Genomic DNA, 24469 nt, shown 5'->3' with positions numbered 1-24469 from the left:
AGGATACGATTGGACTGCTGGGCTGCAAGCACACATTACTGGCTCATATCGAATCTTTCATCATTCGACACTCCCAAATCCTTCTCCTCAGCACTGCTCTCAAGCCATTCTCTGCCCAACTAATCATGATCAGTTCTTTCCAAAGTAGACAAAAATATCATCTCAGCTTACTGAATAACTGATGATATGAGCTCTACTGTTAACCAATCACTTTCACATTAGGAACCTAGGAAGACTGTCTTTATTTCTGTATATCCTGCCAGTATATACGTATTTATGGAAGATGGTATGCAGTATATTCTCTAGAGTAGCCAAATATTCATTATATGAGGGGATTCAAAGGAAATATGTCATTTCAAATGTGAATCAATGGCCAGAGTGTGAAGAGTAATTAAAGAATAACAGAGGGAATGGTGAAACTCTCCATCTCTTTGCTGTCTCTTCTTTTCTCAATCTTTCTTCATCTTTTTCTCAACCTCTTTTGCTTCTCTCTGTCACTGTAATCATTATTTGCATTCTGGTAAGAAGTAAAGGCTGGATCTGAGATTTTGTTTTGGTAAGTGACATGTAAAATGGAGAGTAAAATCCCATCCCATTAAGTACACGAGGATAAACTCTTATGTGGCCAACATTTCAGGGAAATGATGCCTTTCCTAAAATTCTTGTTATATTACAAGGTAAGAAACTAAGATAAAAGCAGGAATTAATAAATAAACAATATATCAATTGTTACTATGTATTTCTTGGCATTTCATTCATGGAAAATGTTTGCCTTTTCCTTGCCTATGCATTAGAGAACAGTCAATCTCTTTTGGAAGAAAAATATTGTTAGAAATTACTTTAATGAAGCTGTAACATTTTTAGATTCGTTCTATGCTGTTCTTTGGCCCAAAGCTGTTCGCAGATGCTAGTCTGGAATCCAGTTCTCACAGTGGACTTGATTGTCATATACACACAAAAAATGATCATTCTTGTCTAATCTGATTTTAGCTTTAAATCATCTAAGTCACAACAAGTTGAATAAATGCAAGGGAGCTAGGAAGAAAGGCAGTCCACACCCTTCAAAGCTAAAAGTGTCACTTTGAGGATAGCTTGAGTCTTTAGGCCAAAGTGTAGATTTCTTTGCCAACTAAGCCATTAGGGCAGCCAAACTGTACTGCTTTTGCAATAATTTTGAATCCTGACCAAAATCTTGATTCTGAAATTTAAGCTCTCCTTCCACAATTGCAGTATGGACTGCAGAACTATCAGGTAGAGAATTAGTTGCCAAAGAAAGACAATTGCCAGTGTTGTCCTCTCTTCTCACCCTTCATTATCAGTTCAATGTTCTTTATTTTATCTAGTGTTTTGGGATTATTATTTATTAACTGTCTCAGGAAATATTTTTAAAAAGAACAAGTGTGAAACACATATGACTTTACGGTCATATATATAATTTTTTAAAAAATTTCAGGCATCTCTGTCTCTGTCAGTATTATCTCTACCACAGTAAGAAAAAAAAACCCATACTTTGGGTTTTTGTAATGCCTGTTTAAATTGTTTATATAGGACATGATGCTGTTTAAATACCTGAATGACAGAATGAAGTACCTAAGAACAACTGTGCAGTTTGAAAGCTTGTTCTTATGTGTTTCAACTTGAAAGAGCTCACTCAGCATATGTGCTTTTTATATCATTAGTGCCTCATTTCTAACCTTAGAAGATACTGAGAATTTCTGGCTCCCCACATGGAATTGCATGCTAACAAAAGTATTTTCTTACAATTCAGCTTTACAAGCTGAATATAATTCTGGAGCTTTGAGATGCTTAGAAGAACACAGAGATTGTACTATTTCAGTTATTTGCAGAAATTCATTTTGCAGATGCTTTTGTGACGGCCTATGGGTCAACTTGCAAATATTCCCCTAGAGATCAAGTACAGAGAACATCAACTTCTTGGCTGCTTTTTCAACTCCTTCAAGTATGGACTTGCTTAAAGCAGATGCAGCCAGAACTTCTTGGCCTTCTTGGGATGATTGTAATTTATTACTTTAAGTAAGAATCATTTTGTAACATAACCTTTTTCTTAAAATACTTTGCTTATGTAGTTTTTTTCTTCCTACCTAAGTTATATCCAGATTAAAAAATCAGCCTGTAATCTACTAGGAAAAATACTATGAGCCTCCACTACTAGGTTATGCCAAAACTTTGTTAGAAAGGGCTAAAGACAAACTCCTTTGCCACTGTGAATAACTACCTTTCAAAAAATCAAAGATGGAAAATCATCCTCAAATATGGTTCAAATATGTCTTCTTTGTTATGAGTATAAAAGCTGAATAGTAAATTACTTTTTAATTTAAAAAAATATATTTTTTAAAATTTATTATCAACTTCTTAATTGCCCACATACTATTTAAAATGTATTTTTTTAAAAGATGGAATGACCAGTATGTGATATAATCTCTCTCAAATTATGCAGTTATTTACCTCAATAAATGTTTTAGTGTTGACTTACGTGTTTGTAACTTATTACAGTTTCAAAATAGGTTGACTCTGTCTTAAAAGATGATATCTTTGACATGCATGTTGCAAGCCTTCTGACAAAAATGAACAAAGCCTCGTGAACTGTACACACCCCTGAAATGGTCCCACATGCAAATCCAGATCTTCTGTCACTCAACAAAACTACTGTTTCTTTCTGCAGCAAAAAACTACATTTGTAAGCGCCGAACACATCTAACATGGTACTTATCTTAGAATGGTATTAAAATAGTTTTGCATCTTCCATTTGCCACAAACTTGACTTCTTTTATATGCACGCATGTTAGTATACAAATTGCCAAATTGGTGTCAGTTGTAAAGTAATGGCACTGGAGGCATCATAAATTACCATGGTGATCCTCAGGAGAAGACATTGCTGTATATGAATGAGTGTTTTGCTCTCAGAGTAATGTATGTCTTCATCTGGCCCAGTAGTCAGCATATTGCCCTGCGTTGATGGATACAGTCAGCTTGAAACGACACTACATTTCACTGCACAATAAACATGGCTGTCAACACTGTGTAAAGCAAAATGAATTTATCCTGTATGGTCAGTGCATTTTAAATTAAATTAATGTACTGTGGACATGGTGGCAAAAAGGTAGTGTATTAGTCATGCATCCTGTATTTTAGGACTTTTTTCATGTAAATGGATTTCCCATACAGAAAGTTTTAAATAGTGTATCTGAGATATAGTGTTTTTAAAGTAAATTAGTTTTTGTACAGTTAAAATCTTTTAAGTCAGTCACGAAATTAGTATGTCACTACTTAGTGTAAAGAAATACTTTTTTTTCTTTTTTGCAAACATGAAATAAATGTCTGAGTCTGTATAATTCACAGACGTATGCACACACACACACACACACACAAAGACATAAAAAAAGAAGACGTATTGCTGTGCTAATTTGTTATTAAGTACGTTGCTTTTCAAGGAATTACATTTTTGACCAGTTTGATGAGGCCTAAGATTATGTCACATAATCTTTACCTTTCTGTTGAGTGTAGTCTAGCTCTGTAAACATATGTTATATATGTATTATCATCATGCAAAAGTTTTTCTGGGGAAATCAGGCCTTATACAGGCTGTTAGCTTTTTCTTCTATATTAACAAGTTCTAGAGCTCCCACTTCATCCTTTGAACTCTGAATTTCTTTAGATGCATTGCTTCCTTTGGCCAAGCATCTGACTGCATTCAAAAACCCAGCTGCAGTTTGCATGCATGTAGGTGGGTAGCTACAGAACACTGGGGTACAGTAAAGCACTGCACATGGAGAAGCTGGAGTGCTTGTCACCAGTTTCTGAAGTTTTGTTACGCTATGTGTGGTGTACCTATTGAAAGCAAAGAGTTTTCTTACATATATGTGATTGAATATTCCATGGCACATTTAAATTCAGCTGAAGCAGATGTGACTTTAAGATGTTCAGCTCCAAACCAGTATACAGTACTATACAACCAGTAGCTTATGTCTCAGCATAGTATATAATTTATTTTATGAAATATGTGACGTGCTTCTCTGTCAAGCAACAGTCATTGTAAGTGTCTTGTGTGAACAGGTCTGCATCAGTTTGGATTCTCAGGTGAACTTTTATGTGAGTTTTTTGAGCATTCAGAACATGTATGCTAAGTTAAGATCCCAAACTGAAACTTTTTCAAACCTCATAACTGCAGAAATAATAGTGTACTCTGTTTTCTCATTCAGATGTTAATGGGTGAGTCTGACCGTTTACAAGTGAAATCACTGGACACCCTTTCTCTGTCTCTCTCTTTCATAGATCTGGCAGCAGAGAGAGAAAGAGAATGGGGCTAAAATTAAGCACAGCACTGAAAGCACTTGCATAATCCACATAATAATGTTTTGCATCCATCTTGTTTCTTCCTGCCCTGACATTACAGGAAGTAAAGCAATGAATGGCTCTGCAGCTAAACTACAGCAGTATTATTGTTGGCCAACAGGAGGTGCCACTGTGGCTGAAGCTCGAGTCTACCGGGATTCGCGAGGTCGAGCCAGTAGTGAACCGCACATCAAACGACCAATGAATGCTTTCATGGTTTGGGCAAAGGATGAGCGTCGAAAAATTCTCCAAGCTTTCCCTGACATGCACAACTCCAACATTAGCAAAATCCTAGGTAAGTGCAAGGCAATGAAAAACTTGGAACTGCGTGTGAATCAAATTTAAGGAAAACTCAGAATGCTGTGCTGTAGCAGTGGCAATTGGCAGACATAAGTTTTTTCTGGTGATGCGAAATGATGAGGTTATTTGTATTAGGGAAGAAGGCTAGTAACTACCTTCTTGGATATGCAACTTCTCTGATTTTAGGACATACTTTGTCAGGGAGATAGATGTTCACTAAAATTGGTATTACTGAAAGTGACACAAATCAAAACTCATGCCTTGTTTTCATTTATTTCCTTTTCCCTTTTAACACTGTCCCTAAATTCTATTTATTTTTAACAGCAGACTGGTAATTTGCTTTTAATTTGGCAAGATTTGTGAAGAATGTTTTGTGAAATATGTTGCAAGAGTTTATCCTGATAAAAGGTCTAATTGCAAGATTCCATTAGAAATCACTGGAACTACAGATCACCTGACAGTGAAATGGTACTTTCTAGAGTAACTGGGGAAGAAAAAAAAAGTAAAGAACAAAATCATGATGGAAGGTTAACATCAGGCAGTGCAATAGCAAGAAACCTTGTACAGTTTAAAGGACATGTAGATGCATCCCTTCTCAAATGCAAAATATTAGCATGTTCAAAAAGTTAAGGAAGCACTTGTATCATACAACTAAAATATTGCTTAATCAAAATATGCTGTTGTTAATATTTAATTTGTATAGATTGGGACAATTAGGGAATACACCATGGATTTTTTCGGCACTGTGCAAATAAATTGTCTCATTTTTGAGAAATTTTGATTTACTTTTTGAGACCTCTCTAGAGAATTAGAAACATACGTGAGAATGAGTGGTGAAACATGAAAACCTGTATTTACTTTGAGTCTTTGAAGTTGAAGACAGGTCCTAAATGTAACTCGTAATAAATAAAAGTAAAAATCAAATTTCATCTGTAATCATTTTATTGTAAACTTTGAGTTCAAATACGTTCTTACCCAAGTTTGTTAGAGGCAAGCATATATAGAAATAAATGTTACTTTGTCTTGAAACTTTCAAAATCTTACTTCGTAGTTCTCATATTTTTGTCTACCATATTAGTAAGTTATATGAATAGCCTTTCAGTTTTGTATAAAACCTGCACTGTTTCAGTGTTGGCAGCTGTAGGGAATCTATATTATTTGTGTGCATTCTGTGAAAAAACTATTACGAGTATAGTAACTGTATTCATTAAAATGTAAACTTTTGGCATAAATATTTCAGAAGTGCCAGCAATTGAGTGTTTGTTAACCATGGAATTAACCTGTCATTATTTTTTCTTCCACAAATAAGTCTGTGTCCATATAATATTTGTGCAACTTTTCCAGGACAATAAGAAAAAAAACATGAAATATTAGAACTGACACAGAGTATGGCTGGCTATGGATAATATTTACACAACTTTTCCATTTGTTGATGTATGAAAAATCTTGGTAAAAGAATAGCTTCCACCCACATTTAACACAGCTGTAATCATTTTATCCATCTAAAAGACACCAAAAAAGCTACTTTCTACTTTTTTATCCCATAAAAAAAAACAAAACACCTTCTCTATTCAAATGTTTAGATAGTTTCTTATAAACAATATGAAAGATCTGAATTCTTTTTCCTTTTCCTGTGAACACTGTATTATATTTTGTACGTTTTATTGGTGCAGCTTTCAAAGAAAGTTCACAGTACCTGAAGTTGGATAGAGAATTACAAATATGCTTTCCTTTTTTTCTTAAAAACAAAAACAAAAACAAAAACACCATGTTTGTTAAAAAAATTAAGTGTAACTTCCCCAAAGTAGTCCTTTCCACTTATGACATCTGGTTGGAAGATTATATCAAAAGATTAGTAAATTTAATACAGAAAAGAGGGGATTTCTTCATAATATTCTCAAATCTGTAAGGTTTTTGTATTTTATCCTGCTGAATACAAAGGTATTAATATCTGCTAGTAGGAGGGTATAGCCCACATCTCTATCAAACTATCAAACCAAGTATCCCCAGGCAATGTGTTAAGCCTTAAAATTATGCTTGTAGGTCTCACTGAGCCATCATACTGTGTGTGCTAATACAAAGGTATATATTTATTCATAGGTAAATGCTCACATAAAAAAAATCTGTTGTGTAGCATGAGAATGAAATTTTAAGAAGTAACTATTGATTTTAAGTGCAATCTTTAATAAAGATTTCTATATGTTAGGTTTGCAGCACTATCTGAAAGTCAAGGCTTTTTTGAGATCTTTCTTAAAATACAAGTGCTGGCTAATGTAAATTCAAATCAGCTTATTTAATTAACTTATTTAAAATGTACTTATTATAGCAAGAAGATGCATTGAAATGCATATGTGTTTAAAACTACACTTGCTTTACCTGGGCACTCACTGATGGTTTTGTTAATAGGATCTCGCTGGAAGTCTATGTCAAATCAAGAAAAACAACCTTATTATGAAGAGCAGGCACGGCTAAGTAAAATCCACCTAGAAAAGTATCCTAATTACAAATACAAACCTCGACCAAAACGTACCTGCATTGTTGATGGAAAGAAATTGCGTATTGGTGAATACAAACAACTGATGAGGTCTCGAAGACAGGAGATGAGGCAGTTTTTTACTGTAGGGTGAGTACTCTTGTGATTGTTTGCAGTGCATCGCAACAAGCATTCTCTTTGACAACAAATTTACTTATCTGTTTAAGCCGCTTATTAATGACATTTAGAAGGTAAGGATCTGAATCTATAAAATCATATTAAAAACATGTATCTCTGAAAATGGAGCTTTAGCTTGCCATTAAATTCTGATTATAAAACTGACAGTAGAATTCTTCAAAAGGAATTGTCTCCTGTTATCCTGAAAGGTTTGACTCATACCTTTTGTGAGTTGCTAATATGCTAATCCACTCAGAGATAATAACAACTCCAGGACAATTCCCTAAATTAAGATAAGAACAAAAAGGAAAACACAAAAAATTATTCCAGTGTAGAATAAGGAGTTGGGAAAAGTGGAAAACAATTAAAGGTACAGGAATAATTGCTGTTAGATTAGGAACAGACATAAAGGAATGGTATCATTACATAAGGGTATGAGGATTTTTCTTACATATAGGACTGTGATAAATAATCTTTATTTAAAAATACATGGTTTGGGATGAGTCTTTCAAGTACTGCATAGACAGATTGGATAGATTTACAGTTTGGAATATATGGTACAGAAAGATCCTGGCACAATTTTAAGAACATTGTGGTTTTTTACAGTAATATCTCTGTTCTTCAGGACAGAAGGCAGAACTATGAAAGACTGACAGACGAAAGATAGCATTAATGCAGTGAAACAACTGCAGCATAGCTGATTTCCCTCTCCTGTGCTTTTTTTAATGAATTGATCTGTGATGCTCAATGCTCCAACAATGTTTCTGGTGGTTTACAGAGACTCTAAATGCTTTCTCCACTGCCAGCCCTTCCAAATTCACAATGTTCTGCTTATTTCTCTAATCACAATAGTCTCCTTTTGTTGGCTACTTTAGTACCAGATAATTGACCTTGACGTCGATTATGTGCCCTCATTTTTGGCTTGGGATGCAGAACTCCTGTTGCAGTCAATTATTCTGTGGTACAGCCTGCAACAATGTGGGCTCTTTCTTCAATCAGTAAATAGAAGCGGTTTTGATATGTTGAAATAACCTTCCAGTCTACAATTTTAACATTCTTTTTTATTTTTCACTCTAAGGGAAATTGTTTACTAATAGGCTTCCATCAAAATTGTTCTTGAAACCCTAAACAGAAATCTGAATACATACAGCACATCACAAATTATATTCAGACAGAGGAAACAAAACTTCAGCTGTTGTCCAAAGCAGTTTGACAGATCAAATCATATCTATAGAAGAAATACAAAAACAGCAATCTGGACAATTTGCCAATTGTTTACAAATTCAAAATAGAATTAAGTAGCAGGGTTTCATGCATCAGAAGTGATGGCTAAATATGTAGGTGAATGTGGAGGACAGATTTATGAAACTTATAAAAATATCTACATAAAGAGTGATACTGTGACTTAAAAAATATATATATATATATTCAAAATGCAACCAAAATTTAACATTTTTCTCATCTATCAAACAATGTGATCACAAAGACCATGGGAATGTCATCATTTTCTTGAAAGTATTAATTCTTATTCATACTTATGCTAAATCCAATTTACACTGCTGAACTCATGTCAAAGGAAATTTAAAATAACAGTAAATTACATTTTTGCACTTACAAAGTGATGCAAAGGACTATGCTGGAAACAATAAGTTTTGTTATAGAAGCACTTTTAAAAGGTGTTTGCATTTGCTAAAGATGAAATGAGAACAAGGTTGCAGTTCAATATGGGTAGAAATTCTGATACTTAGGAAACACAAGCTGTGATTTCTAAAAATTATTCCATGCTTTTCATGGGTTTTTTTTGTGACTAATGACTGATGCCTCAAATTCATTTTTACCCTAATGAAAAAAAAAATATTGGAAGAGACCAAGGAGCTTCTTGAATGGAAACATAAAACATATATGGCATAATTTGTTTCAGAAGAATAGTCTACTGAATAATAAAAAGTAACATTTCATCTGAAGTAGATTATAATTAAGTGAAACACAGTAACTGAGCCCATCAACTTCTTAAACTTACTCTTCTTTGTATTTTCCTATAAATGTAACATTAAACATCACTTGGAACAATTTTCCTAACCGCCCTCATTTTTCCACTGTTTCGGTGGAGCATAAACCTTCCTTTGGAATTGTACACATGGGAATTGAGATGCAGATCCTTTAACAGAATGAAGCAGGAGACAAATGTAAATTTTTACTATTTATTATACTCTGTAGTAAATACTGCAGCATACAATAGAGACAAAAAATGCCAAAAAAATAAGACTAATGAAGTGCTGAATTGTGCTAAGTGTTTTATATTGCTAGGAGTCCTGCTAGTTTTTGTTTTCTCTTAATATATATATTAAGATAATTTATATATATATTATATATGTATTATATATATATGTATATATTAAGAGAAAATAAATAAATATATATACATATATATACTGATTAAGTTTAGAATGGCTATGTTAAAATGGCAAAAACTTATCATCAAAGAATAAAAAGATAAATACGATAGAGGCAAAGAGAAAGATAGACCATCAAAATAAAAGAGTCTATAACTAGCAACAAAAATTATATTCTTTCATATTTGTGTTTGGAATTCATGTATTGCAGTAGCAATTGAGGAAGGGCTAAGTTCCATCCCCAAGTGAATCATTTGCTAGTGTAGAATATGTGCACAATTAAAACACTCCCCATCCACACAAACATGGAAAGAGTTTTATGTTGCTTAAACTTTTAAAGATGCAAAAAGCTCGTGCTGCTGACTTCAGTGAGCTACATTCTTTGATAAATATTTGTAAGATAGAGAAAAATTGTTTAGTGATTCTCAATATACAAAGGTAAGGTTTTAAAGTAAAATAGAGAAATAAACAAATGATTAGTCAGGTTCTGTTTGGATTTTTTGAAGAAAAACTTCCAGAGAATTGAGTGAGAGTGAAGATTTCTTGGAACAAATTGGGCAGGAAATTCATACTTTGGAGATAGACCATAACAAAAAAAATCCAGGGACTGTCAAATATTTTAAGTAGCAGAGTGGAACTGAACATGTGCATAGGTGTTGTATTGCATCCCTATGCAAATGAATTTTGTTCCAAGCAAGGCAGCCAATAAGATGAAATAATTCCTAGTCAATGCAGACTATCTATTAAAAAATTGCTGCTTTTAATCTAGTGAATATTCAATCTGAAGACAGCTATGTCTTCCAAATAATTATTAATGGAATGCTGTGAATGATGACTTCAGTCGAAGGTAATCCCTAAACAGACGTCAAGTGATTTGCAATTTATCTTCAGTACTAATTTTTGTAATGCATAAAGAAATGTAAACAAACAAGTAGATCATATATAAGCCATAAATTCAGACATTTTGAGTCTGTCTTTTGTTGCCTTGCCTTACAAAAATAATTCAACTCTCAGTCATTTTTAGTCTTAGTCACTCTAAATCCAAGTATATGATACACACATTTGTCTGCAGAATGATGTAATCAGTAACTTTTTTTTTTGTTTTGCCAGTGTAAAATGTTTAGAATAAAGCCTTTATAGTGTTTACAACTACTGTACACACACGTAGTCTGAATGTTGCTAGACTAAGGTTTTGAATAGAGCTGTAATATTATATTCCTGTAGCTCGGACTCAAAGTAAGTACACAATGGGTACTTTTGTGAGATTTACTGTTATTTCATTCCTTATGGGGGTGTAAGTTTCAAGGGGGTGTAGCACATTGCATTTTCGTTAATGCACTTGATTTTGCTTCAGACATTTAAAGAGCTGTCAGAAAAATAGTTGGGAAGGGATCAGAAAACAATGTTAATTTGCCAATTTAAATGTTTAGCTAGTTTTGCAGAAGTGAAAAGTGGAATGTTCTCTAGGAAAATCCTGTGAATATTAATGGCACAAGCTTGTAAGCAGATCAGTGGATCTGAGAGTTACCTCCTCTCTTATATTAACCTAACTATTTTGGTCCAAATATTTAGTCCCAGACTGGATGGACATGTTAGCAATACTGGCAGAGCAGAGAGGCAGGAGACCTGTGGTAATTGGCCACCTGAGGATTTACTTGGCAAAGAGGAGATGGTGGATACAGGGGTGGTTTGAAGCCAGAGTAAGTAGCCATGCATCACCATTCCTCAAAGATCTAAAGGGTCTGAAGACCCTTCCTATTCAAAGATGAGAAGGCTATTGTTGAGTTCTGGAAATCTCAACTAGGCTGAAAGCATTCATTAGTGGATGCTGTAAGGATATGCAGCTGAGCTGAATTATAACTGTAGCTCTCAGTTAGGAGAGTTAGGTGCCTGGTTATTAGAACTGTGTAGGTGCTCATGTTTAAGTGCTAGCAAATTTTCACTAGTGGTTTGCAGTCTGAGGTACTTCCCACTTAGGTGGTACAGTTAACAGATGTTTACAATTCCATGGTGAGATAAAACAGGTAATTTAAAGCTCATAGTTCTTACCCTGCAGGAGGCATGCATACCTCCATACATTTGAATTTTGTTTAACATGTTAAGAAGAGTTGCATTGGTGAATGACAAATTGATTAAGCCTTCAACTTTCCTATTATACCAATCAAGTTCTTTTCCACTTTGATTCACTCTATTGTTTGTTGTACATTTAATGCAATCTCAATTAAAAGGCAGTTCTGTAAATTCTACTTAATTGTACTCCATTTATACTTTATGACCTGCTCCTTTTATATTTTGAAATAGAAAAAATGTACCCTGTCCCACTGAAATGTGGATATGCAAAATAGTTTTGCTCACTTGTTAAACATTTGAAAGAATGTCTGAGTTTCTTAACTCAGTGTATCCTTTAGGGCTTAACATTAATAACCACTGTATCAAGATACATCATAGTCCTAAAAAAGTTTTTCTCTCCCCCTTCTTGCTGCTTTTAAAAAGACTATTTGTTATAATAAAAGAAGTTTTTATGGTGGAGTACAAGAACTAGGTTCCTGATCCTCAGTGTCATCTGTAACCCAAGAGCAGCTTGTACTCAGTCATTTCTTCAGTATATTCTACAGCTCTTATTGGAAGCATTTTAAAAATTAACTCTCCAAACGCCTTTTCGCATTAACATTGTGATATTCTTTGATGAGCACATAGGGATTTTCTTTGTTTGTTTTACAAATGCATTTATTGTAACAAATATCAGGAAAATGTTAGTACTAGCAGTTGTTAGAAAGACAGATTGGAGAGAATTAAGTGTGTATGGCTTGGCAACAAATACATAGAAATTTTCTGTGACCATGGGTGACTTTCTTTTTCCTTTGCTTTATGGAAACAGTCACTGATGCAAAGAATTTCTGTGTCTAAAAATTTGTGGAGGAGGTACCTTTATGTTTTTAAAAGTAATAATTTATATGACTGACAACGTGCAATCTTGAAACCAAAATGTTCCCACGTGAAGTAGGTGTTCAATTTTATGGATAAAGTATTGAAAGATGTTTGCAGCAAATCACTTGCAAGCAAATGCATTGGCTGAAAATTGTTTTCACAGAACATTTATCAGACCATTTAAAAAGTGAAAATTTAGTGAAAAATCCCTAGCTGTTTGTAAATCATCTGCAAATCATCATTTGCAAACAGGAGTATAATGACTGTGTCAAATGAATTACTGTGATGTTTTTGCTCACTGCTAGCCAGGTGTACCATACTCATACAACAGATGTTTCAATTTCTCAAGCTGTGCAGAGGCTTTAAGAGTCAGGCTAGCAGTACCAGCATTGAAGGTGGTACATAATGCTATTTGAATATTCTCTTACATGGAGTGTTCACGATTTGACTCTATTAGTGCCTAAACTTGAAGTACATTGGTTTACCAGTAACTGTTCAGTGATGTTTATCAAACCGAGAGTTTGGTCAATAAATGACAAAAATCCAGTATTTAAGGGACATCTTTTAAATAATCTGTACATGATATGTGTATTGGTTGAGACAATAATCAAATATTTATGAAAGACTGGTTTACGTAAAGCATATTTTTATCTTCTTTTGAATGTTGGCATAGAATAGCACAGCGATCAAGAAGTTACAGATTCAACAGGCTATTCAAACACATCTGACGCTGTTTCTCTTGCTAAAATTATAAAGTACAAAAATCTCAAATACTTGTCAGTATTGCTTTAAAGAATGTTGAGAATACACTGAAATACAGTATTAAAGTAGGCATGTATGTCAAATAACCAGTCAATAGTAAAACAGCAACTTCCAGTGCACTTAGGTATTTCTGGTACTGGAATTTGTTACACCTAAAGTATGATGGAGATTCTTTTCCTCCAGACAAGTTCAGTCTCCTCTTTTTCTCTCCTCTTTACTAAAGGTAATGGTCCAAAATTAATATAAGAATATTTGTAAGTGTCTTTTAATATAGTAAGTAAATCTGTTATTATTTAATCCAAATGTAAAAAGTAGCTTTAGTTAATTCATAGCCAATAAAGACTTGACCAAAGAAGTTCAGCATCCTGGCCTTACTCAGAAAAGCAGTTGAATATATGTACATTGTTGTAAGAGACATTGCAGCTTCTGTAACAGTTGAATTATTACATGCTGTAATCAAGCTTACATTTAATTGCCTGACTGTCAATGATATCAGCCTATTCCAGTTAGAGTGGTTTTGCTCCAGCATGCTTAATATTGTCACAGACAAAAACAAAGGATATTGCATGGTACAAAGTTCTACATCAGAAGGCAAAATATTCCAGAATTAGAGGCAGTGCACTCTTAATTGTGTCTCTCCATGTATTTGCACTGTGAAAGTAAATCAGATATGAGGTTTTTGTTTCTACAGACTGCCCATTACCACACAGAAAAGAACACTTGTTCTTTTTTTTGTTTTTAAAATACTTTTCTTCAGAAACTCAGTCTTGCACATCAAAACCTGAAGAGCAAATGGCATTCTGATGATTGGTTTCAAATACAAATCAAAATTCAAAAAGAAAATACCCAAAGTATTTCCAGGTGATTTAAGAGTAAATCTAGCATTTAAATAGTAAATTACATCCTTAAAGAAACACAGACAATGTTACCTCGTCAGCCGTATGCCATTTGAGGTACTACATGTAATCTTGAGGTTCCACCATAAACAGTCACAAAACAGAAGTTGTAGTCAGGAGTTTGGAGGATAATTTTGGACACCAGAAGTCTACTGCGGCAGTTAGCATCACATAGGTGCCTAAAGCATTTTGAAGATCTCTCTCCGAGTGCTACATTGCAGTATGGTTTGAATAAACACACAAAACACGTGAAATAATCGTATTCTGGTAGTTGCTAAATAATTTACTCTCCAGTTGCACGTGAGGGCAGGAACTAAGGTGAACAAATGCCATACAGGACCAGACTGAGAACCTCAGAGGAATGCATGCAGCGCTCACGGGAAATCACCTGCTTTGATTTGGCCTTGCAAAAGGGCTTCCCTCCTCCAAACAGAGGTAATCACGTTCCCATCTTGCTTTTCCTTCTAGACAACAGCCTCAAATTCCAATCACCACAGGAACGGGGGTTGTCTATCCTGGTGCTATTACCATGGCAACTACCACACCATCACCTCAGATGACATCCGATTGCTCAAGCACCTCCGCCAGCCCTGAGCCCAGCATCCCCGTCATTCAGAGCACTTACGGGATGAAGACAGACAGCGGAAGCCTTGCTGGAAACGAAATGATAAATGGAGAGGATGAAATCGAAATGTACGAGGACTATGAGGATGATCCCAAATCAGACTATAGTAGTGAAAACGAAGCCCATGAGGCAGTCAGTGCCAACTGAGGAGTGTTCACAGAATTAAAGTACTCAGACTCTTTTTTTTTTTTTTTTGGATTTTTTTTTTTTTGAACAAAAAGTTCTTAAAGAGCCTGCATGCATGTGTGGCTCCTACAGTTACATCAGCAGAATGGTCTTAAATGTTTCTTAACGTGTGAGACAGATTGTTTCCCTAATTTTTCATGAACTTGGGTTTTTTTGTTGTTTTTGTTTTTGTTTTTTTAAATTTAGATGAAGACATATATTAAATATCAGACATCAGGACTTGAAAACTTATATGAATCAATAGCTGTCTTACAAGTCTTACCTTTTGTCTTTTTCCTTTTGGATGCTGATAAAGGCTTAAGTTACTGTTTTAGATGGGGGTTATACATTCTCACTCAGGTATGCTGTGCCAGCCTACAGGTTGTGAATGTGTTTTTATTCTGGATTATTTTAGAAAACAAAAACTGCAGATTTCATATTGTGAAACAGAACAAGTCCGCAAGTGTGCACATCTGTGCATCATAGCTCATCTTTAAAAAATCGTCTCTGAATTCCATTTTTTTCCATATGTATAGCTGAACTTCTGATGTGCCAAACTTTTCTTAACTTTTGAATCTTAACATTTAAAAAAGAGTCTTAAAGGAGACACTGTAAAGTCTTAGACAATCCTTTGGCATCTTAAAAAATATATATATAAAAACCTAATTTCTTTTTCCAGAAAATGGTGAAGTACTCAGGAATCTGGAGACAGGATATTCTTAAGTAGTGAACCTGGTTGCCATAGTGCATGTGCCCAATTGCTTTTGCCTCTTGATGCCATTAGTGTGAAGTTTTAAGTAAGCACAAAAGAGCGATCACCAGCTATGGAAGGGCCTGTCTTAGCAGTGTGAGGCCACCTTTGACTACATTCTCTACCCTTTTGCTTTTAACCCTTGCATTCAGTCTTAACACATTTTCTCTTAAATAATTTATTCATTCCAGAATGTCAAGGGTCCAAATACTTAATATTTATTTTTAAAAGTACTGTTGGTGGCATTACACTTACAATTCCTTATTGATATTTTAAAGAGCTCTTTCTTTCTCCTCCTTCAAATTACATAGGTATGTGAAAATAGAAGTGCACCTGCTACTAAAACGAACATGACATTTATGAATGAGAAATTCAATTGTTTCCATAACAGTGTGTGTTCAAGGAGTACTTGGAAACACTCTGTGATATGTAACACAAAATAAAGTGAGTATTTTTATATGTACATACAGTACAAATACTCTAAAAAATTGTGTTTGTAGTTACAAACCTCTATACTTAGCTGGACAGCAAAGGCAGATATGAAATCAAAATCCATATAGAATCTACCGTAATGAATTTTTAGGGCTTGTAGAATCCTGCAGTGAATCATGGCTCCATACATCACGTTCCTGTTGTCACCTGAAGGAACTGTTTGCTATCTTGAGTATTTGTGCAATGATTTATATGTGAGACTCCTAGTGGAGGAGGGAAGGCCACAAAAATAACTGGCTTGTAAAGCTGAGAAAATGATGCATCAAAAGTATTTACTGAATATTATTCATATTGGAATGCGAACTAGATCTTCATGCGTGTTTGTAAAAGTTCTTTGGGATCTTTGGTGGCAAGGTGTACCCAAAGTTTTTATTTGAATTATTACTGGAAACAATGCAATTGCTACAGAAAAGGCCAGGAAATACACAAGAAAGTTATATTCAAAGAGTTTAATGTTCAGAGAAGGAAAAGAAAAAAGAAATTGCCATTTTTTTCCCCATTCGCATTCCACTGCTGTTCATAAATATATCTCTATATAAAATGCAGATCCAATGGGCCTGGTGAATACCTGTGCTGAAGCTCCTCAACTCCCTCAGCTTTTATTTTGAATTGGATATGTTCAGCACATTGATGATAAATTCAGACTCAGGCTGAGAGGTATGAATGAGCCTAGGGCAGCTGTTCCCAAAGTCTGAGGGAATCTTCCCACAGAGCTGAATGGGCTTTGCTTAGACCCCAGACAATGAGAGGACTGTAGTACTAATGCTGATCATCCTTGTGCTGTTGTACTATCGTGCAGAAATTCATGTGAGGTGCAATGATAAGATGCTGTATCTGGAGCTGCCATTTTCTCAGAGCCCCAGTAATACCTCTTAGAGCAGACAGAGCCATTGTTGCCACTGTAGGGATCACATTTAAATGTGCAAGAACAACCCCCAAAACAAAGAAGACTGTTCAATTTACAGGACAATTTATAAGATAATGGCATAGAAACACAATGGTTAGACTGCTCTGACCATTTTGTAATTTGGAACAAAATGCTATATTTTTAATATTTATTTAAATGTGTTCTGAGTCCATGTCTAATAAGCAATAAACCGGTCTAGCCAAGACTTTAAAGGCAAATGCTGTGTCGTTAGCTGGTGAGCGCCCTCTTCAAGCTGGCTAAGGTACTGATAGAAAGTGTTTTTTGTTCTCACAATTGCTTGGGAATTGGAACTGTTTTTAATACATTCAGCTCAGATTGGGGGGAGGGTACCATTTTTTCCTAAAAGAAATGACTATTTATTAATGTCTTACATAATTCTTATGTTAGAAGTATCTCTCCTTCCTCCCATGTCACTTTTTCTCTCTTGCTCTTTTTTTTTTTTCTGGTTTTGTTGCATTGGTAGAATGCTGTATTGCTAGTATTGTATTTTATGTAATTATTTTTTTTTGCACAAAGGCAAACATTTAGATTAGTTGGTTAATTTTTTTTAAATTTTATGACCATGCCAAAATAATATTCTGCAGGCTTGTGGAGAACAAAGGACTGTTCTTTAGGACTGAAACTTGATTTTGCTTGTAGTACAAAAAAACACACACTCACAGATGTTGTTTCGTAAGTGTTATAAGCACTGGATATAAATGGTATTTTTTATCACTTCTGACTAATGTGAAACTGTTGTACGAAAACTACATGAACAAAAGTCATCTGTTTCGACTCGTGTGGGCCTGCCTCACAGTTGCCGGATTTGAGTCATTTTTATGTCTTGTTATTTCATTTATTTATGCAAAATACATGTATGTATGAACACTTTGTTTTAGCTCCAGCCCTGCCTCAGTGCTGATGCTCTCTATGTTAAAGCCACATTCTTGAAAATGACTGGCTGTTCAGGAATCGCCAGCTGGTAAAAATTGCATTTATTGGCTGGGGAAGTGGGAGGAACATATTTGAATTTGAATTGTGCATGTGAGCATTTTATTCTATTTATTAGCCGACATTGGCTCTAAAATGTCAGTAGAAGGAAGGACAATCATAAGGATAAAAAACAACTTTTTTACTTTATTAATCGGAGCTCAAAACAAAGTTTTTGATGAATTTACCATCTCATTTTAGATTTTTTTTTTAAATTGTGTAAATATAACATAGGAAATAGAATTTTATTTTTTGTTCATGGATACTTAGTGAAGTATAAGTTATGTATTTACTTTTGTTCTATATCAGTGTATGTTGGTCCATATTAAATGCTGACAAGTCACTGTACCTCATGTAGATGCTGAATTTACACCCGCAGTGTGAGCGCAGTATTGTGGACCTGTAGCTGGGACAGCAAGATGCCTCACTTGTGCTCTCACTGATTTTTGGTAGCATATCCCACAAACACAGAATACTTTTTTCTTGTTTTAGAAAGTCGATACATGAAACACACAAAATTGCAGATACAGCTGATAGGAAACACTGTTTTCTGAATCCAAGTAAAACTGATTAAATGTTTTAGTTGTTAACAAGAATGGCATTTGGAAGTCAAAAGCATATCCCTGGAGAGATTGTCGTGAATATAAGATGGCCCTTGCAATGCAATCAAGACTTAGTAATATCAAATCTTTATTTTCTACAGTAAGTAAATCACACTATTGTTACATTAGGCTGCAATGTCAGGGGAAAAAGTTCACACAAAACACAAACAGGACTTTCAGAATTGCTCTTTAAATGTTGTGTTTGAGTTCCTCTTAATAACTCTGACTGAAAAAAATAACAACTCCATTCAGGTAATACACAAATACAGTAATACTATTATCTCCACGAATGAACAGCTTATTTAATTAGTACAGATACAATATATTTTCTTTTTGGAAAAATTTTAAATACTTGTTTTCAAGAGAAGAACACTCCTGAAACTGTCTGATATGAGCTAGTATAGTTCACTTCCTATTCCATGAAACAGGGTTCAGGTTTACATGGAGGTATGACTGATGAAATAGCCTAGTTCTGGATGATACGTGTGTTCGGGTGTCACCATTTAGTTCATGAAACTGCCTGCTGGGATACACAGGATCACAATGTGCTTCTAAATCAACGTACTCAGGTGCAGCACAAGGCAGGGGGAGGGCAAGGGACGGGACTGCTCGGGGTTGGGAATGCAAAACAAACAGCGGCATTGCAACGTATGCAGCAGTCAGCTGAGGACAGCGACTGCTTTGAGCATAAACACAACCTCCGCCCAATGCAACCTGAACCGCGGTCCTCTCACTGGGTTGGCTTTCTGGTTTCATTTTTTGGTCATACCAAAGGCGTGGCATTTCAAAAATCATCTCCTAGCAAAACATACAACAAGATTAACACCCCCACCCTCCCTCAGCAAAACACTTATCTACTTGCTTAATTTTAAGCACGTTAGTACTTCTGTGGTGGTCACGAGGACCAGTGGAGCGTTGGCGTTAAGTAGGGCAATCTTTGCTGAACAGGGCCACAGTGTGAACAACTGCACTGGAGATGCAGCCAGCAGAATGTATGATAGAGTTCTTCATGTTTTTATGAGACGTTGATGAATGGGCTTGGACCCTAGGTGTTTTGCATGCTTTTTTAAGATTCAAGTTGGCACTTAAGCATGTTCTTTTAAAAGAATAATATTATATGACCTCATCTGATCTTTTACAAAACACTTACTCTTTTGCTTTAAAAAACAACTTCCCCCAAACCTTTTTTAATATGACCCATTAATATCTGTGATTTTTCTCAGATCAAACTACATTTTTGATATGCTGTAATGACCTACTAAAGAAGGGAAAAGAAAATAAGAGATAGGTATATGCAAATATATTTCATTTTAATCCATTGCCCTTTTTTTAAATACCAGATTTGCTGGAAATGGTGACAAAGAAGTATTCTGAGATTTCACACGCTGGGTAAAAAGGGGTGGGGTAGGGTGAACTGGGCTAAAGGAAAACTTATCAAATTGATATTTATGGCAATATGAAAGCTATAAAGCAACTTAGTGACATGGCTTGCTTTGTAATTTCCGCTTTCTAAAAACCACAAGTGAGGTCCTTGGTGCTCTTGGATTATGGGGAATGTGCAAATATTTAACTGTTTGTATGCTGCACATTGCAGACCTGCTAGTGTGCATTCTCCGTTTGTCTTCCTTTGTCATTTGTGTTTTGCTTTCTAGAAAGCAATGTTGGTTTTTTTTGTACCCTTCTTCAGCTTGTAGCAAAATAGAATGCTTAGCATTTATGTTCATTCATTATTGTATTTCCCATGTACAAATTTTTTTATTACATTAAGACAAGCTTATAAGCTGTTACTACATAACTTATCTTACTGTAACTCTTATTTCCTGACATTGTAATTTGTTTGTGATGTATATTGTGAGATTGTACTCTATGTTAATTTAATCAGCACAATTCACTGACATGCTGGACTGACATGCTAGCTGCTGTTTCAAATTGTAAAGTTTGTGTAGAGCTGTTGGGACAACTGAAACTCTCTTGTCTAGGTACTATGCTTTGATTCCTATTGCAACACTGTGGGTGCAGCTCTTAATGGTGGGGGCTGCTTGTTGGACACCCACTGGCTAATTTAACAGGCAGGTTTTCTTTGTAGAAATTCTATATACAATGCAGGTACCTACCTGGGCCCATGGCCGGTAATTATTTGGGCGTGTAGAGGAAAAACTAGTGTCTATTGCTGCTTTGAATATGTTTTAAAGTCTGAAAATGTAAATAGTTTATCAAAAAAAAAAAAAAAAAAATCTTGTACAGTCCAGTGTAAAGTTTTTAAATGAACTTAAAGGTTGCCATCACATCTCACACTCTCCTCTTGATACAGTTGGAAAAAAAAAAAAAAAAAAGACAAAGGAAAAAGTTTGCTAAGGATACTGAGTAAGAAAAAAAAATCTGCTCTCAGTTTTAAAAAAGAATAGTTATTCTTAGCTCTGCTTCATTGCATAAACAGACTTCTTGGATTTTGTTGTGCAGTATTGACGTGAGGTAAATTAAATATTAAATAATCTTTCAGTGGTACTTTTAAGAGTCTTCTCCTCCTCTGCCTCAGTTATTAATGGAAAAGACAAAATTGAAAGACACTGTCCATATACAGTATGTTCTGGTGTACATTGGCACCTTACCTACATGTTTCGGGTGGGGGGGATTTTTTTTATTTTTTTTTTTTTTGCACAAGGTGCTTTCCTGATATGTTAAACATGTCATCTTTGGGTGATACAGTATATGCCATGGTAGGGGTTTAGACCCCTCAGGGGAGTGTCTATAAGACTGCCTATTTATGCTCATTTACCTCAAGACTGTCCTCTCTACCCTTAATCTATTCACCATCACTCCATCTTTTGTACTGCTGTTGACACTTACAAATTAAAGATAAATTTTGTTTTATGAGACGTGTGTGTGACTTCTTCTGTGTATTCTTTATTATTCTTTTGACGTTAGCAATGATGATTGACCACAAGGAACTGATGGACAGGCCATTCAGCTGGCCTCCTTTAAATGTAGTGACCAAATCTTCCAGCTCTTAGGTTTTCCACATGCCTTTCCATTCTACAAAGGCATTTAATGGCCTCTGAAATCCATTAACGCCATATGCTGTAAAAGACAAGCATGATAACCGACCTAATTTGATAATATTTCACTGTGTACCATTGGTTTTGTAAGCAGGAAGTGCTGTTGTGGTAGCAACATAATCTCTGTAGGATTTTTATAGAGCTGAAATGAGACAAAACAGTTCTCATGTTTCTTCTTTCTTTGCCTTCCCATTTTCCCCACGTATAACATTAAACTAACCAAAAGTGACAACAAAGGCTCCTATAGTTGCCACATTGCCATGTCTGTAAACTGCTACCATTTATGTATTATGATTGGCTTTTGACATTGTAATCAGTCACGGTTCTCACAGGAGGAGAATAAATTACATTGAAGTGTACTGTACTATAATGTAACAGAACATTTTGATTGTGCATTACATCAGATTTCAGTCTAGTTTCAGCTATTGCACAAACCACCCTGAAACATCTAAGTGGGTAACAATCCTCACTTCCCAGGACAGAGCATCATACATGAAATTATTAAAAATGACATTCTGCACTATGAATCCATGTGATGAAATTCTTCAGGGTCAACAGTGGATGGAATGAAGTTGGTGACCAACACATTATAATGAAAAAATATGTAAACATTGGCATGGACTTTTAAGGATTTGGTTTCTGGTAAGCAATCAGCTACTTACTCTGTGGAACTGCAACACTGATGTACTCTTGAGGAGAAGGCAGCAAAAAAACTGTATTTTTGCTACTTTATGTACAACAATTTGATGCAAGTTGGCAAGGGCCATACTGTGTATTTGAAGAACAGAACTGTGGCACTGAAGAGCAGTCAGAAAGAGAAATGAAGCACCATGTCATTGTGCCAGAATTTTACTTTCGTACAAGAGGGCTGACATGTAGTGCAATCCTCTGCTATGTATTTTCATACTGCTCCAATTAAGTCAACTTATGGTGTTTCTTCCTGCAGCCAAACACAACCTCTGCTTGATGGCTGCGGCACCAGGATCTTCCAGAGCCCTTAGGACTCACTGTGCTTAGGGAGCTTCAGGATTGCAAGGTTTGGCACCACAGTCTGTCTCCCCACTGGTTACTCACACTGGGCTTTTCCTGTGACAATTAATTGCTCCCACAGTAGCCCAGTAGCAGCAGCTTGCACAGGATGGGGGCAGGGGGTGAACAGTAATTGATTTATTTCTTTAATATATGGTTTACAATAGAAAATATGAGCTCCAGGTTCTGTCTCTGAGCAGTTAATGACCAGCTGGGTTAAGGGCCTTCAAATACTGCCATTGGTCATTAACTGCCAGGAAGTATCCTTCCTGTCATCTATTATTGCTTAATTGTATCAAGACCCACTACAGTGAAGGACTGTTAAATCTGTAGATTAATTGAAATCTGACCCTTAGTCATTTTAATAATATCAAGGCCACTGCAGGTTAGCATTTGGATTCTTGACATGACAGTCCATAACAAATTTATTCAGAGTTGTTCTGCTTTATATTAATGCCTGCTAGATGATTGACACAGTTAACCATAATTGCCCCGTGGAAATCACAGTGGTCAGTTGTATTAAGAACTACTTAGGGCCACTTTAATTTACTTTGACACCATAGACTTTGAAAGCTTCTATACTTCTACTGAAATCTACTTAGAGGTCTGGTTGCTGTTGTAGCTCATCAGGAAGTGATCATTCGGTAACAGCAAAAGGTAATTATTAGAGCTTTAAATAATTATCCTCAGATTCTTAATCAAGTTACAAAAGAAATGCATATTGATCATTGTTGTGGTTTGGTGGGGTTTTTTTTGTTTTATTTTGTTTTTTTTCTTTCTCTCCACAATTCTGTTTAATTAATTACCAGCAGTGTGTTTAAAGGAACCCACTCATCATTTTAAGTTAGATTTCAAAAATAGTGGTGTGCTCAGAATCCGTAAACATGAACTACCAAACCCATCAGTTTTGTACTCTTGAATTACTTCCACAATATCCAGATTTAATTTCATGAAAGAGGAACCTCACACTTCAGACAAGTGACCAAGTTCCTTTTTAAGTCAAGCCACTCAGGGTTACATTTGAGAATCAGAAATATGAATATTGTGCTACAAACCACAAGTCCCATAGCAGGGCCCTTGCCTGCAAGGAGCTGCACAAGCAGAAAAGGAAGGGTATCTGCCACCAAGGCCCCATGGTGGCTCATGGCTCACAGCTAATTAGTTACAAATGACCTACAATTGAAAACACAGTCACTGTCCTATGGATCAGATAAGGAGTTTGCCTAGCCCAGTGGTTCTGTGTTTAACAGTGGCAACAACAGCCAACAGAGGCCCCTGAGCCCAGCCATTGTCTCAGCTCATCCTCTCATTTCCTCCAGCATTTGCAATCACTGTGTTAAGCTGCTGATGGGTACGTCCCTTTCTGGTCAGGAATGCTGTGTAGCATTTTGGTAGATGAAGTGACTGTTGGCAAACAAACAATTATATTTACAGTCTGATCTTTTTGTGAAGGGTCTTGTTGAGTTTTGCCACAGTCCTGTTTATTTTTTTCATGGAAGAAATAACAGAGAACTAAAGCAATCAGTCTACATACCACAGAAATGCCAAGTCCATCAGATTGGCTAAAATA

The 24469-nt window shown here is 35.5% G+C and overlaps 1 protein-coding gene across 23 annotated transcripts in view; it reads left to right on the top strand.

The window, feature by feature from the left end:
• SOX6 (SRY-box transcription factor 6) overlaps positions 1-24469 on the top strand; it is a 411364-nt gene that overhangs the window by 386683 nt on the left and 212 nt on the right. For 20 of the 23 annotated variants that reach the window (XM_090140506.1, XM_031614025.2, XM_090140501.1 and 17 more), the window contains 3 exons: positions 4415-4648; positions 7060-7276; positions 14751-21160. In XM_090140506.1, the coding sequence (XP_089996632.1) occupies positions 4415-4648; positions 7060-7276; positions 14751-15054 (755 nt within the window). In that variant the 3' untranslated portion in view covers positions 15055-21160. Of the gene's footprint in view, positions 1-4414; positions 4649-7059; positions 7277-14750; positions 21161-22816; positions 22907-24469 lie in introns of those variants that run through there. The other 3 variants (XM_090140505.1, XM_090140504.1, XM_090140518.1) reach the window with 2 other exon arrangements.

Source organism: Phasianus colchicus, chromosome 5 (assembly GCF_987193195.1).
Source record: "Phasianus colchicus chromosome 5, bPhaCol1.hap1.1, whole genome shotgun sequence".
Classification (NCBI taxonomy): Eukaryota; Metazoa; Chordata; class Aves; order Galliformes; family Phasianidae; genus Phasianus; species Phasianus colchicus.
The sequence above is the reverse complement of the archived record's forward strand: the minus strand, read 5'-3'. Positions and strand labels throughout refer to the sequence as shown.